This window comes from Protobothrops mucrosquamatus, unplaced genomic scaffold (assembly GCF_001527695.2).
Source record: "Protobothrops mucrosquamatus isolate PMUCROS unplaced genomic scaffold, P.Mucros_1.0 scaffold2839, whole genome shotgun sequence".
Taxonomy (NCBI): domain Eukaryota; kingdom Metazoa; phylum Chordata; class Lepidosauria; order Squamata; family Viperidae; genus Protobothrops; species Protobothrops mucrosquamatus.
Genome location: NW_015388871.1, coordinates 19,121 through 35,775, shown reverse-complemented (window position 1 = coordinate 35,775; position 16,655 = coordinate 19,121). Strand labels below are relative to the sequence as shown.

Below are 16,655 nucleotides of genomic sequence, written 5' to 3'. Positions count from 1 at the left end.
TCTCGGAGAAAAGGTGGCGGAACTCAAACCTGGCCACGCCCTCATCAAACCCTAGGACCGCCCCTTTAGAGAACAGGAATGCAAGTAAAATTTGGGAGGGGCTATTTCCGGTGTGGGAGGGGCTATTTCCGGTGCAGCCGGCCCGGAAAAAGGTGCCGGAACGCGGTTCCGCCGCGTTCCGGCTGAAAAAAAGCCCTGGGTAACATCATCAGTGCTAGAAGGGAGAGGGGTATGGGAGGAAGAGGAGGAGGAGGAGGACTGTGGGGTCCTTGGTGCTCTCTGAGCTTGGCAGTTATCTTGCAGACGTTTCATTACCCAACTAGGTAACATAATCAGTGCTAGAAGGGAGAAGAGTATGTGAGGAGGAGGAGGAGGAGGAGGAGGAGGAGGAGGAGGAGGAGGCGGCCTGTGGGGTCCTTGGTGCTCTCTGAGGTTGCCTGTTTTCTTGCAGACGTTTCATTACCCCACTAGGTAACATTATCAGTGCTGGAAGGGAGAAGGGTATGTGAGAAGGAGGAGGAGGAGGAGGAGGAGGAGGAGGAGGCCTGTGGGGTCTTTGACGCTCTCTGAGCTTGGCTGTTTTCTTGCAGACGTTTCATTACCCAACTAGGTAACATTATCAGTGCTGGAAGGAGGAGGACTGTGGGGTCCATGACGCTCTCCGAGCTTGGTGGTTTCCTCGCAAACATTTCATTACCAAATCACACCACCTTATCAATGCTCTAAAAGATCTAGCGCTGATGACGTCACCTAGTGTGGTAATGAAATATCTGCAAGGCAACAGGGAAGTTGTAAGAGGTACCGTTTCCGATTTCGTGTCTCCAAAGTCTTTGGAGCAGAACGGCTCTTTTAATGCATTGCAATTCTATGTCGATGACCCATTTAGGGAGGGAAAGAAACGGTTAAAATAGCTTTTTAGGTCTTTTTTTTTAAAATGTTTGCCCGAGAAAAGGCCCTGTCATTCATTCCTGCCCTACCCGATGCGCCCCTTCGTATCCTGCATTAGAATCCCATAAGCAGGCTGAATTTTTTGTGATGCTGTTAAAAATGCAAAGCATTCATTCACCTAGCTCTGTTTCGTGAATTCAGCCTTTCAGAATATGAACTCCAAGAGAAAAGCAGAAACGTGGAAGAAGAACAGGCGGCAGTTGGTGAGTGCTGTCCCGGAGACCCTGTTGAGCTCTGCAAAGTCCTTCCATGTCAAAAGGTCCCGAGGAAGTCAGGTGGTCTTCAGGTCCTCCTTGTAGCTCTCTGAGCTGGGTTTTGTTCTTGCGGACATCTCATGACCCAACTAGGTAACATCATCAGTGCTAGAAGGGAGGAGGAGGAGGAGGACTACGGGATCCTTGTAGCACTCTTGGTTTTGTTCTTGCAGACATATCAATGACCCAATTAGGTAACTAGAGGGGAGGAGGGGATTGTGGAGTAGAGGGGAGGAGGAGGAGGAGGATGACGACTGTGGGGTCGTTGTAGCTCTCTGAGCTGGGTTTTGTTCTTGCAGACGTCTCATTACCCAACTAGGTAACATCATCAGTGCTAGAAGGGAGGAGGAGGAGGACTACGGGATCCTTGTAGCACTCTTGGTTTTGTTCTTGCAGACATTTCAATGACCCAATTAGGTAACTAGAGGGGAGGAGGGGATTGTGGAGTAGAGGGGAGGAGGAGGAGGATGACGACTGTGGGGTCATTGTAGCTCTCTGAGCTTGGATTTGTTCTTGCAGACGTCTCATTACCCAACTAGGTAACATCATCAGTGCTAGAAGGGAGTGGGATTTGCAGGGAAGAGGAGGAGGAGGAGGAGGACTGTGGGGTCCATGGGGCTCTCTGAGCTTGGTGGTTTTCTTGCAGACGTTTCATTACCCAACTAGGTAACATCATCAGTGCCAGAAGGGATCGGTGCTTGCAACTTCTAGAACTGAAGATGTTACCTAGTTGGGTCATGAAACAACTGCAAGAAAACAGCGGAACTTAGAGAACACCAAGGATCCCACAAGCATTATATTTGGTTTTGTGACATTTGATTGAGTGATATACTCAATCAAGTTGGTGCCGAGTTCTAATGACCAAATAGATAAGACTGTTAGATAGAGGATCTTTTTCCCAATTTCCAAGCTGAGTCCATTGACTTCTTCTCTTTCCTTCCATCGTTCCCAGTAATTCTAGACTTCACTAGAGAGCTAGGTCATTGCATATGTCAGTAGTAGGATAATGCAGGTTTCAGGAGGAAGAGGAGGAGAAGGAAGAAGACTGTGGGGTCCATGGGGCTCTCTGAGCTTGGTGGTTTTCTTGCAGACTTTTCATTACCCGACTGGGTAACATCATCAGTGCTAGAAGGGAGAGGGGGTTTGTGGAGTAGAGAGGAGAAGGAGAAGGGGGGTAGGAGAAGGAGGAGGAGAAGGACTGTGCAATCAATTGCCCCCAATGGGTATTTTTTTTTGCCAGAAACCAGAACGGTAAACAATGGTAAACAATGCTGTTTTCAGAGAACGCATGAAAATCAAACTAGACGATAGATAGATGGAAGACCCCGCCCTGTTTTCTTTGAAAGACATAACCCTGGATTTTTATTTTATTTTATTTTATTATTATTTTATTATTATTTTATTTTATTTTATTTTATTTTATTATTTTATTATATTATATTATTTTATTTTATTTTATTATTTATTTTATTATTTTATTTATTTTATTTTATTATTTTATTTTATTTTATTTATTTTATTATTTTATTATTTTATTTTATTTTATTTATTTTTTTTATTTTATTTTATTATTTTATTTTATTTTATTTTATTTTATTTTATTTTATTTTATTTTATTTTATTTTATTTTATTTTATTTTATTTTATTATTTTATTTTATTTTATTATTTTATTTTATTTTTAAAAAGGTGGGCTGAATCNACCATGCCTTGGCGCTTGCCCCGGTCCCACCCCTTTCTGCCAGAGACCCTCAGATCTGTCCCACTCCTGCCCAGGCCCCTACAGGCACCCTTGACGCGAATGATGTCGAGCTGGCCTTGCCCACCCAGTAGACCACACCAACTCCATCCACGCCCACCCAGTAGGCCTCACCCACCCTGGCCACACACACCCGCCCCCCCGAAGGCAACCGCAATGCTGATGTGGCCCTCAATGAAATTGAGTTTGACACACCCCTGCTCTAATTCAATGCTTTTCCTTGTCTTCCATTCTACAGGATACCCACCTTTTTGCTCGGAAACACCCCAAGAAACATATAGAAAAGTTATGAACTGGAAAGAGACTTTGGTGTTTCCACCAGAGGTCCCCATTTCAGAAAAGGCAAAGGACCTAATTTTAAAGTAAGTCCTTCCCTTACGTGTGCAGGAAAGCCGTCAAAGTATGGTTTGGTTTGCCTGATAATTGATAATCTAGTTTTCTTTGCCATTATGCTGAAGAAGCTTTACGTTACAATGATAGAATCACTCGTCAGAGGTTATGGGGTGGAAGGCAACCGCAGGGCTGTGTAAGTGTAGACTTCTAAACATCACTTTGGCCAAGAAAACAGTGGAAACGAAGCATGGTATCAAGTGCCACGGAAACCAGGACATCCGGGCAACTCAAAGATTTATTGTAAGCTTAAGCTCTCTACAAGAATCTGAACTACTAACAGCCAAGGAAAATCAGTGGGAGATAAGGAATTCATGGTGGGCTGAACTTGTGAGTGTGAAAGGGCTCATGGATGCATTTGACCCCTCATCTCCTACATCAGATTCAGATTCAGATTGGAGAGAAGAAGAAACTGAAACTGTAGGAAAGAGCCGTCGATAGAACTAAGAGTCCAGGAAGTAAGCTGTAGACCACATCTTGAAAGGTGGATGAAAGGAGAAGGAGGGAGAACTGGTAGAAAGAACCAAGAAGAGGAAGGAGAAGAACTAAAAGTCTAACCAGTAGAAGACTCTGGAGTAAATGTTGGAAGTGGACGAATGCAAAAATTCATGCCAGTTTAAGATGGGGAGGATTTTATAAAGAAATTCCGTCACTTCCTGTTTGATGATTATCCAGCTATTTGGGCTTTTTTGATCAAATCCTACCTGTCCCCCAGGTTTCCTACATTTACAGAAGGCTTCAGAAAAGATCTATTTAACCCCCTTATGGAAAAGATGATAAACAATTAGCATCTTTTTCGGAGAACGTGTGATAACTGGAATTTGGGGCTGGTTGTAGGTATCAAAAAGGCGTCTTCTTGGACACCGAAATCTTCAGTTTTCTTACTTTTGTACCAGACTTGTTTTTCAAAGCAAATTGTAGGCTAGAAAATGTGATGTATTGCACTATTTACTACCTTAGTAATAACTTTAAAAAAAATAAATCTTCCCCCCTCTTCTAGATTTTGCACTGATGGTGAGAACAGAATCGGCAGCAACGGAGTAGAAGAAATTAAGAGCCACGCGTTTTTTGAAGGGGTGGACTGGGCACATATCAGGTAGAGTGGGTGAAAAGTGAAAAATGGAAGAATTCAGGGAAATTGAGGGATAGACAGGCCTTTACATCCCAGGCAGGAGCCATATCTTGAACTTGTCAGTATCTCCTTAAAGAAGCTGCATATTTCCTGGATTTGCTTGGTAGCAATAGCACTTAGACTTATATACCGCTTCGTAGTGCTTTACAGCCCTCTCTAAGCGGTTTACAGAGTCAGCATGTTGCCCCCAACAATCTGGGTCCTCATTTTACCGACCTCAGAAGGATGGAAGGCTGAGTCAACCTTGAGCCCTGTCAGGATCGAACGGCTGGCAGTGGGCAGAGTTAGCTTGCAATACTGCACTCTAACTCCTGCGCCACCAGGGCTTTAGAATGGAAGGGAACAGAACAGGTCACCAATCTTTCTTGGTTGGCGGACCGGAGGGAATTGGACGGGGAAGGGTTTTACACGGGAGCGCATGTTTGTGTGCACGCGTATGGGGCCGCGACCACACGTGTGATACAAACAGGTGGGGCTAGCACTTGCGTGATACTCGCTAGCCCTGCTCTGTTCTTGCGCAGCACAACGCCCCATTTCTGCCTGTTTGTGCGCCCCGCGGCACAGCGGTGTCCCGTTTTTGCGTCCCGAGGCGCAGCATAGGCCCAGTTTTGCACCCTGCAGCACGTTGCCCTATTTTTGCACCCGACAGTATGGCAGTGTCCAGATTTTGCGCCCCACGGCCACAGTGCTAGCGCAAGTGGGCAGGTGTGCGAGCACACGTGTGCACACTGGCCAGCCTCTCCCGCAGCCCGATAGCCAGCAGACCACGGCCCACTACTAGTCCGCAGCCTGCAGGTTGGGGACCCCTGGTTTACAGAGTCAGCCTATCGCCCCCTAACAATCTGAGTCCACATTTCACTGACCTCAGAAAGATGGAAGGCTGAGCCAACCTTGAATCGATCAGGATCGAACTGCTAGCAGTGGGCAGAGTCAGCCTGCAATACTGCCTTCTAACCCCTGCACCACCAGGGTAGTCATATAGGTCCTTCAAAACACGCACACGTTAAGAAGGCGCCACCAGGATGCAACAAGGTATTTCGGAACAGGCCTGAGCATTTTGTATACATCTTGAGTCAATGTGTACAGATAGTCCTCGACTTACAAGCATAGTTGAGCCCCGAATTTCCGTTGCTAAGTGAGACATTTGTTAAGTGAGATTTGCCCCATTTTTACGACCTTTCTTGCCACGTTAAATGAATCATTGGAGTTGATTAAGTTGGAAATCCGGTTGTTAAGTGAATCCGGGCTTCCCCCGTTGACTTTGCTTGCCAGAAGGTCGCAAAAGGGGATCACCTGACCCCGGGACACTGCGACCGTCATAAATATGAGTCAGTTGCCAAGCATCTGAATTTTGATCCCATGACCCTGGGGATGCTGCAACGGTCCTAAGTGTGAAAAACGGTCGTAAGTCCCTTTTTCAGTGTCATTGAAACTTTGAACAGTCACTAAATGAACTGTTGTAAGTCGAGGACTGCCTGTATTTCCTTGGGGATTGCCCAAGGAACTAAAGACAAAAGTTTCCTTAAGGAGGTATTAACAGGTAATGTGTGTTCACCTGGATCTACCTGGAAGTGCATTTAAACGCATTTAGAAAGGAAGTAGCAGATACATTTGTGTTTGTGTCAGAGGTGACTGGTTTGTTTTAAAGCAGGGGTCTTCAAACTCCGGCCCTTTTATGACTTGTGGACTTCAAGATGTCAAGGCTGCTAGCATTGGATGTTCTTGCTTTGACAACATATGAAGATGCAGCCTTTTTCTTTCTTATGCTTTACTCTTAGAATTAGATGGTGCTGTGGGAGGAGGCGAAATGTGGTGGGACTTAGTTAGACATAACAATATTGTACTAGTGTGTGAATTCAGAGCTTGAAATAAGAGATTATAAGAATTGGGTTAGAAATCAGGAGGGAGGGAGGAGGAGGAATGTGCATGAGAGTTTAGTTAGACATAACAATACTGTAACTAGTGTGAGAACCAAGGTTATTGAAATAAGAGATGATAAGGAATGGCGGATTGAAGAACTGGAGGGGAAGCCTGCATTTCAAACTAATTGGAGAATGTGATTTATGACTGTTAATTGGAGGAGGGAATTGTGCTTTGATACTATGTGCTCAGGGGAGGGGAATTCAGATTTCGGCTTCCGATGCTATGCTACTTGAATAAAGATTCTTTAAGGTAAACAATGCCTCGAAGTTCTTTGAAGAGTGCCTGGCTGAGAAATTGTGGGAGCTGAAGTCCACAAGTCATAAAAGGGCCCAGTTTGTTTTAAAGGTTTTGAAGCAAGATTCAATTGAGCCGAGCCCAAAGTTGGTTGCAGTCTTGATTTCTGTGATGTTTGCGTTTCGTTTTAGAGAAAGGCCAGCGGCGATCACTATAGAAATCAAAAGTATAGATGACACCTCCAATTTTGACGAATTCCCCGAATCGGACATTTTACAACCAGGTGAGCGCTATACTCATTGACGCAACAATGCCCATTTTTTCTGGCTTGCAGCTCAGACAATATGTGGCTTTTGTTTCTTATTGGAGTGAGCTGCTTCGAATCGTATTATCGAATGGGACCTTGATGGTGTTCTAATTCAACAAGATGACTAGTATTGGCATATTTCAAAGGACTAATAACAGCACTGTAGGTACATTTTAGATCAATCTTGGTTGGTTGGTAGTTACATCCACTCCCCAAAAGCCCAGAGCAACGTACGTAGGAAAAAAACCTAGCAGGTAAAAAAAAACAATATTCAAGAGTTTTAGTTTGAGATAAACTCTTCTAGTTTATTTTTGTGAGTGTTGCAACAATCAAGAAGTAAGCAACAGCCCAGTCAAGGAACTCCCAACTCAGACAAATAACAGAAGAGAATATTTGAAAGTTAGGGTTGAACTGTGGTCTTCCTGGAGCTCTTGGTGGTTTTCATGCAGATGCTTCAATATCAAAGTAGATAACATCCACTGATGATGCTTTTTCAGGAGGCAACTGGACTTTTTTGTTTTTCTTTGAAGATGTTTCGCTTCTCATCAGAAAGGCTTCTTCAGCTCTGACTGGATGGTGGGGAATGCAAGGATTTATACTCCCTGCAGACAGCTGGTCATTTGCATTCTTTTTAAGTTTCAATTGAACAGCCCTCTCTCAACAGGGGGGGAGGGATACGACACCATCTATCTCCAGTTTACAACACAGTCCTTTCAGCAGTTCCAAGAAGGCTCTATACCCATTTGCACCACTCAGATGACTCCGAGGACATAGATCAGGGCTTTTCAACCTCTTCACCCATTGTACCACTTTTAGGATACGGCAACATCCGAGTACCACCAGTCGCCTAGCAAGGTGTCAAAAACGTGATGACCCAAAAAAGAAAGGAAAAAAGTGATGAAGTACAGGTAGTCCTCAACTTACAACAGTTCGCTTAATGACTGTTCGAAGTTACAATGACACTGAAAAAAGTGCCCCCCAAGCCACAGCCGAGCAAGACACCTGCCTGCCTGCCTGGCGGCGCTCTTCCTCCTGTCTGAGGTTTTCATTATGAGCATTTCTGTTGAGGATTGGCATCAGGGGTGGGGTGGGGGGTGTTTGGTTTTTATTCCCCCCGTCTGCTGGGTGGTTGCAGCAGGTTTTGGTCACTTCACATGACCCTGGGACACTGTGACCGTCATAAATATGAATCAGTTGCCAAGCATCTGAATATAAATCACAAGACCCTGGAGATGCTGCAACGTTCCAGCTGATCGGCGCTTCTTCTGGGCTCAGCAGAAGCACCAGGATCAGCGCCGAGCTCCAGCTGGAGCCTGGCGCTGATCCTGGCGCTTCCGTTGAGCCCTGACAGCCCTGCAGCTCCAGCCATCTCTCGCTCAGGCTTGTGCGGTGCTGCCACCGGTTCAGCTCATTCCCCTCCCCCGCTACCACTTTTCTAGGATGGCCGCGTACCACCTGCCAGGTGCCAATGTACCACAGGTGGTACCCGTACCACTGGTTGAAAAGCCCTGACATAGATAAACCTTCAGGTGGCCTCAACGACTCTCCAAAAGAAGGCAAATGACCAGCTGTCTGCAAGGAGTATAAATCCTTCCATTCCACCCAGAGCTGAAGAAGCTTCTTGGATGAGAAGTGAAACGTCTTCAAAGAATAACAAGGACGTCCAGTTGCCTCGTAAAAAAACAACTTTGGGACCAACTATGACCTGGATGACTGAGAATCTCCATAGGCATCTAGTTTGGTAGTGAAGCAGGTGTGTGAAAACAACGAAGCTCAGAGAACAGCAAGGAGCACGCAGATAAACAAGCTAACAATAAGGCACAGCCTAATCCAATGAAGAGCATTCTCAGCAACACTGACAGAGCAAGCCATAGTATATAAAATGAGAGCAAACCCTATTCCCTTCCAGCACTGATGATGTTACCTAGTTGGGTAATGAAATGTCTGTAAGAAAACAGCCAAGCTCAGAAAGCACCAAGGGCCCCATGGTCCTCCTCCTCCTCCTCCCATACCCCTCTTCCTTCTAGCACTGATGATATTAGCTAATTGGGTAATGAAATGTCTACAAGAAAACCACCAGGTTCAGAGAGCACCAAGGACTCCACAGTTCTCCTCTTCCTCTTCCTCCTCCTCCTCCTCCTCCTCTCCATAAACACCACTCCCTTCTGGCACTGATGATGTTACCTAGTTGGGTCATGAAACGTCTGCCAGAAAACCACCATGCTCAGAGAGGATCCCGCGAGTTTAATAATAAACGTGTAGTTCAAAGCCACCTTCTTACTTTCCATTTGAAATGACCTTCCACGGGAAGCCTGCACCCCTCTGTGTCCTCAAAAAAATCAAATCTTTTTCTTTGTTCTAGTGCCAAATACCACCGAACCGGACTTCAAGTCCAAAGACTGGGTTTTCCTGAATTACACCTACAAGAGATTCGAAGGGCTGACTCAGCGGGGCTCCATCCCTTCTTACATGAAGGCAGGGAAATTGTGAGATGCGGCGGAGCCAGGAAACGTAAGAACTCAGGTACCCTGTCCACCTCCGCTCGATCGCCACCCTCTCCGACGCTCCCACAGACCGGCGCCTGCGGACCCGGCCCAGAAATTAAGGAATTCTACGGGATTAGGATTTCTGAGACTACTACAGACAATGAGTTGGCAGTGCCAGCTGGCGGCTTCTTTTAATAGTGAATATTTTTGTTAACTTTATTACGACAGAGGTACTGGAAATTTTAAGAAAAAAAAAAGAAAGAGAGAGAGAAAGAGAGAGAGAAAAGAACAAGCGACCGACGTCCTCTTTGTTATCTGCACTGCCGAAATGTGTGTTTAAAATGGTCAATTCTGCCTCTTAAGGACATTCGGTTCATGGTTCAAACTATGTGCAGTTTGCCCAAGTGTTAAAAAGATCATGTCGGTGTAAGAAGCGACCTTGTCCGTTTCTCAACAAGGTAGCTGCGTTTGGGTATTTACCTGGGCAGGTTTTTAGGTAGGAAAGCACAGGTGGTCCTCGACTTACAACAGTTCCTTTAGAGACCATTCAAAGTTGCAACGGCACTGAAAAAAATGACTGATGATTTATTTTTCACACTTGCGACCGTCGCAGCATTCCCGGGGTCACGTGTTCAAAATTCGGATTGCTTGGCAACTGGCATGTACTTATGACGGTTGCAGTGATCCCCTTTTGGGTCCTTCTGACGAGCAAAGTCAATGGGGAAGCCGGATTCACTTCACAACCGGGTTACCAACTTAACAACTGCTGCGATTCTCTTAAGGACGGTGGCGAAGAAGGTTGTACAACGGGGTGACAGCACTCCCTGAACAACTGTCTCACTCAACGACAGAAATGTTGGGCTCAGTTGTGGTCGTAAGTCGAGGACTACCTGTTTGAAAAACGAAAAGACTCGGAAACCACGTTTGATAACGTGGTTCCCCGCAGAGGAAGGACGGTGACTTAAGAAGCTGTCGTAGAGTTACTTAAACTAGCTATTTTTAAAGGTTATTTGCCACACTTGCTGGCTTCCTGCTCTCGCTCAGGGCTCCTAGTTTTAACACTAGAGAGAAGTTACTACTTCCGATTGTAATTAGTAGACAAACTGGCATAGAACTGGATTAACCGAAAAGTGAGCATTTACCTGTTTTCAGAACTTAGACGCCGCTTTTATCAAATAAAAGTGAGTGACAGCTTTCATCTTAACCGCTGGAAACATCTAGGGCAGGGGTAGGCAACCTCGGCTCTTTTATGACTGGTGGACTTCAACTCCCAGAATTCCTGAGCCAGCATGGCTCAGCTTGGAAACCTCTCCCTTTCCCCTCAGCATGGCTGGCTCAGGAATTCTGGGAGTTGAAGTCCACGAGTCATGAGGGGGCCATATTTCCCCCATGCTGGCTCAGGAATTCTGGGAGTTGAAGTCCACGAGTCATAAAAGAGCCAAGGTTGCCTACCCCTGATCTAGGACAAAGAGAAAAAAAAAATCCGGCATAAATTCAGCATTTAGCTCAATCTTATTATTATTTTTTGCTTGTTTCCTTTCCTTCTGAATTTAACATCGCTGTGATGCTTTGTGCCATTTTGTTCTCCTCTTGAGTACCAAAGATCCTGAAATAGCTTGACCGATTCTGTTTTGTTTCCTTTTTTTCCAGAATGATGAGGTGGTTTACTTTTTTAAAAAAAATGAGTACTAAAAAAAGGATAAAACCGTTTCTCCCCCCACCCCCTTTTTTTTTAACTTGTCGAGTTCTTCTGAATTAAAATCTTGCCAATTGCTGGGTTAGGGAAGCGAGGGTGGTTCGAATACTGTCTTTGATTAATTTATTTTTCTATGGGGAGTTTGAGTTAAAGAGGATAACAGAATAACAGAGCTGGAAGGGACCTTGGAGGTCTTCTAGTCCAACCCCCCCCACTCAAGCAGGAGACCCTATACATTCCGGACAAGTGGCTGACCAGTCTCTTCTTGAAAATCTCCAAGTGTGTTCTGGAAGTAAGTCATTCCACTGGTTAATTGTTCTCACTGTTAGGAAGTTTCTCCTTAGTTCTAGGTTGCTTCTTTCCTTGATGGGTTTCCATCCATTACTTCTTATCCTCCCTTTTGGTGCTTTGGGGAATAGTTTGACTCCCTCTTCTTTGTGGCAGCCTCTCAAATAACTGGAATACTACTATCATGTCCCCCCTTAGTCCTTCTTTTCATTAAACTAGACATACCCAATTTCTGCAACCGTTCTTCATATGTTTTATCCTCCAGTCCCCCGATCATCTTTGTTGCTCTTCTCTGTGCTCTTTCTAGAGCATAACATTCTTATTTATAGTGTGGCGACTAAAATTGGATACAACCTTCCACGTTTGGTCACCCCTAGTCCTTCTTTTCATTAAACTAGAAAAGAAAAGAATCCAGAAATCAGAAGGACATATGGGGCAGACCTTTAACAAGTGTATTTGCTTCGGAAGGGCAGTGTTTTCCAAGTTAAAGGAAGGGGGGGGAAATAGAGTAGCTGTTCCATGTAGACAACAAGCACAAGGTTTTATAAAGGCTAGCTGGTTTCCCCTCATGTTCTAATTTTCTGGATTTTTCATGTTCCTACTTGAATTGTAGAACCATTGATTCCAAGGGCAGCAGGACAAGAAATACTGTAAAGCAAGCGAGTTTATGTGGAGATGGTCCAGCGTAAACATCTATGGAGATTCTCAGTCACCTAGGTCAGGGGTAGGCAACCTCGGCTCTTTTATGACTCGTGGACTTCAACTCCCAGAATTCCTGAGCCAGCCATGCTGAGGGGAAAGGGAGAGGTTGTCAAGCTAAGCCATGCTGGCTCAGGAATTCTGGGAGTTGAAGTCCACGAGTCATAAAAGAGCCAAGGTTGCCTACCCCTGATCTAGGTCACGGTTGTGCCAAAAGTGATTTCCCCCCCCCAAAAAAGGTAACTGGGCTTCCTTTGTTTTTCCTTGAATACGTTTCGCTCCTCATCCAAAAAGCTTCTTCAGTTCCCGAAGTTCAGTTCAGTTGAAGAACTGAAGAAGCTTCTTGGATGAGAAGCCAAATGTTTTCAAAGACAAAAAAAAAACCCACCAAGAAAGTCCAGTTGCCTTTTGGAAAAAGCATCTTTGGGACATCCAGAAGCGAACCAGAATTGCCAGTCCTTGGGATTTATCCTGGGAATAACGACTGGGAAATTGCCCTGGTGATCTGGTTTGCTAGAGAATTAGACCCTGTTTGAAATTTGAGGAATCTGAATTTAAATTTGAGGTTGAGGAAGGCCAGGCTTATGGGATGCCCTAATGAAGAGCTCTGAGGAACATTGAACATTAGTGGATCACACCAAAGGATTGACTTTATGATGTCAGTTTTACTCCAGATGGATAAGGTGGCTGACCAAGGGCCCGTTATCTAGACTGGTCTTGATTTACATCAGGGGTAGTCAACCTTGGCTCTTTTATGACTCGTGGACTTCAACTCCCAGAATTCCTGAGCCAGCTAAGCTGGCTCAGGAATTCTGGGAATTGAAGTCCACGAGTCATAAAAGAGCCAAGGTTGACTACCCCTGATCTACATCTTGCAATCTAGATCAGCAAGTAGTTTTCATAGATGATGGCCAATAGAGAAGGTTTGGATACCACAATTGTTCTTCAAAGAGATTTGCTGGTAATTTTAATAAGGGTATTGCTTGCTGAGATTATTTGGGGGGGATGTACAAGATGAGGTTCTACAACATTAGTGGGGCACATCTACAGAAGCTTCCTGAAAGCCCCACCCCTTCTGGGTGTGTTGAGTGACATCATGACACATACAGAAATGGGGCGGGGCTTACAGGACAATATTAATTTTGTCATTCTGCTCCCTTGCAGCCACTACTGGCCGGAAACTCATTAAAAGCTGTCCAAATCTAATGATGAGTTTTATATTTATATTTTTGTTTGCAGGATTTGTTTCCCTCTTTTAACAACGTACCCATCAATTCCTGGGCCATTCATTGGTTCTTCAAGATTATTCTAATTTTCTCTGAACATTTCAACAAGGTTGTATCTGACTTGTTTGAGGTCGATTTCGTTTCAAAAGTGTTGGGATTCGAATGGCCACTGTACCTTTCCTTTTTTTTTTAAAGAAAAAAATAAATTCCGTAGTTGTGGTTTGCAAAAAGTTACAATAGAAGGCATTATAAATATTTATATAAGGCTTTTTACAGCATATTCAATAAACACGGCACTTTTTTTTTGTAAAGCAGTCTTTTTGTCAAATATGTTAAAACGTTAAAAAGGGTGTGGGTTTTTTTTTGTATATTTCTCCTAGATTCTTCAGAACACCTTGTACTCTTAAGAAAAATAGCACGAGATTGATATTTTAAGCTTTAATGTATCTCAATTTTCGCAACTTTAAGAAACTTCAACTCCCAGAATTCCCCAGCCAGCAAAAGCAATTATATGGAAAAGACTGTCTGGTTTATATCCATTTATTTAAAGAAACCACTCTGTGGAAAGAAATAGAGGCAGAATGGTGTGATATTATATTAAATTACAGGCTCAAAAACAATCAAACCCTACACTAAAAGCCACACTCCGTTAAACTTTCCTATATTGATATTCTTTATGATTGTAATAATGATGTAGGAATACAGCACAAGACACTTCCCAAATTCTTAATGCAAAGTCCTTAAAAGAATTCGCTTATCCAAAAATCACAAGAAATCAGAAGAAGATTTTATATAGGTTAGTTAGGGGATAAAATGCTGACTACCTAGCGATGGCTTTAGGTAAAGAGAAGAGAGATTATATCCAAGTTCAGTGACTTAAAAAGCGCTCACAACAAGTCTAGGCAAGTTGTGTAGGCGTTTTATTTATTAAAAAACCTGTTTTTTTTCCTTCTCGCTGGCCAAGATTCATTTATTTTCAATCAAAGAGGAAGAAATAATAAAAGTAATAAAAACTCTGAAATAGTCGAAGCTGGAGGGGGTCTTCTAGCTGGGCATTTTTTTAAAAATTGTCTTCACAGCTGGTGGTTTATGAAGGGCTATGTTTTTGTCATTTTCCTTCACCACACCACTGAAGAATGACTTTCAAAACCGCTGCTTCGAAAAATAAAGTGCATTGTGTAAGATATATAAGGGAAATTTTGAAGGCGCCGGTCATTTTGAATTAGGAAGCAGTAACCATCTTTCCTGTTATATTGTTTATTATGTGGCTTTTGATAGTTCAGGGGCCCTCCAAGAAGTTGACCGAGTAACAGCACCGATGAGGGTTCAGAAGCGATCCAGGTTGGATCCAGAGTAAATCTCCCGAAATGTTTGTTTTTAAAAACTTTCTGTAAATGCTAAATCTCAAAGCAGAATGCCTATAAACATGCCAGTTTTGTCTTTATAGAAGAAAATAACTAGTGGGATTTAGATACGGAAGGTTAAGGTATATCCCACGAAGCTTTGAGCATCTCTTCATAAGAACCTTCCAGTGTTATCTAATTTCTTAACTACGGTAGTCCTTGACTTACAACAGTTCATTTAGTGACAGTTCAAAGTTACGTCACTGAAAAAAGTGACTCATTCTTACTACCGTTGTAGCATCCCTGTGGTCACCTGATCAAAATTCAGACGCTTGGCAAAACTGACTCCTATTTATGACGGCCGCAGTGTCCTGGGTTAATGCCGTCCCCTTTTGTGACCTTCCGACAAGTTCACTTAACAACAGTTTGACTCATTGAACGAGGGCAGTGATTCACTTAATAACTGTGGCAAGAACGGTGGTAAACTAGGGGCAAAACTCACCTAACAAATGTTTCGCTTAGCAACATAAAAGAAAAGAAAAGACTGGATGGGAGAGGGGAGGAGATAGGGAAGGGAAGAGAAAAGAAGGGAAGACTGGATCTGAGAGGGGAGGAGAGAGGGAAGAGAAAAGAAAAGACTGGATAGGAGAGAGGGAAGGAAACAAAAGAAGACAAGACTAGGTCGGAGAGAGGGAAGGGAAGAGAAAAGAGAAGACGATCGGAGAGGGGAGGAAAGAGGGAAGAGAAGAGAAAAGACTGGATCGGAGAGGGGAGGAGAGGAGAGAGGGAAGGGAAGAGAAAAGACTGGATCGGAATTGGGGAGGAGAGGAGAGAGGGAAGGGAAGAGAAGAGAAAAGAAAAGACTGGATCAGATTGGAGAGAGGGGAGGAGAGAGGGAAGGGAAGAGAAAAGAAAAAAAAGAAAAGACTGGATCGGAGAGGGGAGGAGAGAGGGAAGGGAAGAGAAGAGAAAAGACTGGATTGGAGAGGGGAGGAGAGAGGGAAGGGAAGAGAAGAGAAAAGAAGAGAAAAGACTGGATCAGAGAGGGGAGGAGAGAGGGAAGGGAAGAGAAAAGAAGACTGGATCGGAGAGGGGAGGAAAGAGGGAAGAGAAAAGAAAAGAAAAGACTGGATCGAAGAGGGGAGGAGAGAGGGAAGGAAACAAAAGAAGACAAGACTAGGTCGGAGAGAGGAGGAGAAGGAAGGGAAGAGAAAAAAAGAGAAGACTGGATCGGAGAGGGGAGGAAAGAGGGAAGAGAAGACTAGATCGGATCGGAGAGAGGGGAGGAGAGAGGGAAGGGAAGAGAAAAGAAAAGACTGGATCGGAGAGGAGGAGAGAGGGGAGGGAAGAGAAAAGAAAAGACTGGATCGGATCGGAGAGAGGGGAGGAGAGAGGGAAGGGAAGAGAAGAGAAGAGAAAAGAAGACTGGATCGGAGAGAGGGGAGGAGAGAGGGAAGAGAAAAGAAAAAAAAGAAAAGACTGGATCGGAGAGAGAGGGAAGAGAAGAGAAAAGATGAACTGGGGAGGGGGGCGGTTGGAAGAAGCGGCAAGGAAACGCCGCTCGCAGCCGGCCCGAGTGAGGAAGGGGCGCTTTGACGCGGGGTCTCCAGCGCCCCGGGGCCAGAAGAGCGCATTTTTCCCCCCGGCGGGCCAGGCGCCGCCGTTGCTCTGGCGAGGCTGGAAGGGCGCCGCGCACGGCCGCGTTGGGGGAGGAGGGTCCCTGCCTGCGCCCCCCCCCTCCCCTCCCCTCCCCAGGCACACCCTTTGCTCACCCGGGTCCCCCCCACCTCCAGGCGGCCGCCTCTCGCGAGAAGCAGCGCGCTTCGCCCCGGCCGGGCTGAGCAGGGCGCAGAGGCGGCGCTGGCGGGACGGGCGAGGCCCCTGGCCAGGTGCGGGCTCTCGCCGCTGCGCCCCAGGAGGAAGAGGAGGAGTAAAAAGGGGGGGCCGGGCGCCGCCCCACCGCCTGCCTGT

At 45.1% G+C, this 16,655-nt stretch overlaps 1 protein-coding gene across 1 annotated transcript in view; it reads left to right on the top strand.

Annotated features, from left to right (window-relative positions):
• The window catches only part of LOC107296504 (serine/threonine-protein kinase 38-like), a 28,249-nt gene extending 18,585 nt beyond the window's left edge, over positions 1 to 9,664 (top strand). The window contains exons 8-12 of the mRNA XM_015825858.2: positions 1,090 to 1,151; positions 3,108 to 3,322; positions 4,351 to 4,446; positions 6,831 to 6,922; positions 9,309 to 9,664. Of these exons, the coding sequence (XP_015681344.2) occupies positions 1,090 to 1,151; positions 3,108 to 3,322; positions 4,351 to 4,446; positions 6,831 to 6,922; positions 9,309 to 9,436 (593 nt within the window). The 3' untranslated portion in view covers positions 9,437 to 9,664. The remainder of the gene's footprint in view (positions 1 to 1,089; positions 1,152 to 3,107; positions 3,323 to 4,350; positions 4,447 to 6,830; positions 6,923 to 9,308) is intronic.
• The last annotated feature ends 6,991 nt before the right edge of the window (positions 9,665 to 16,655 follow it).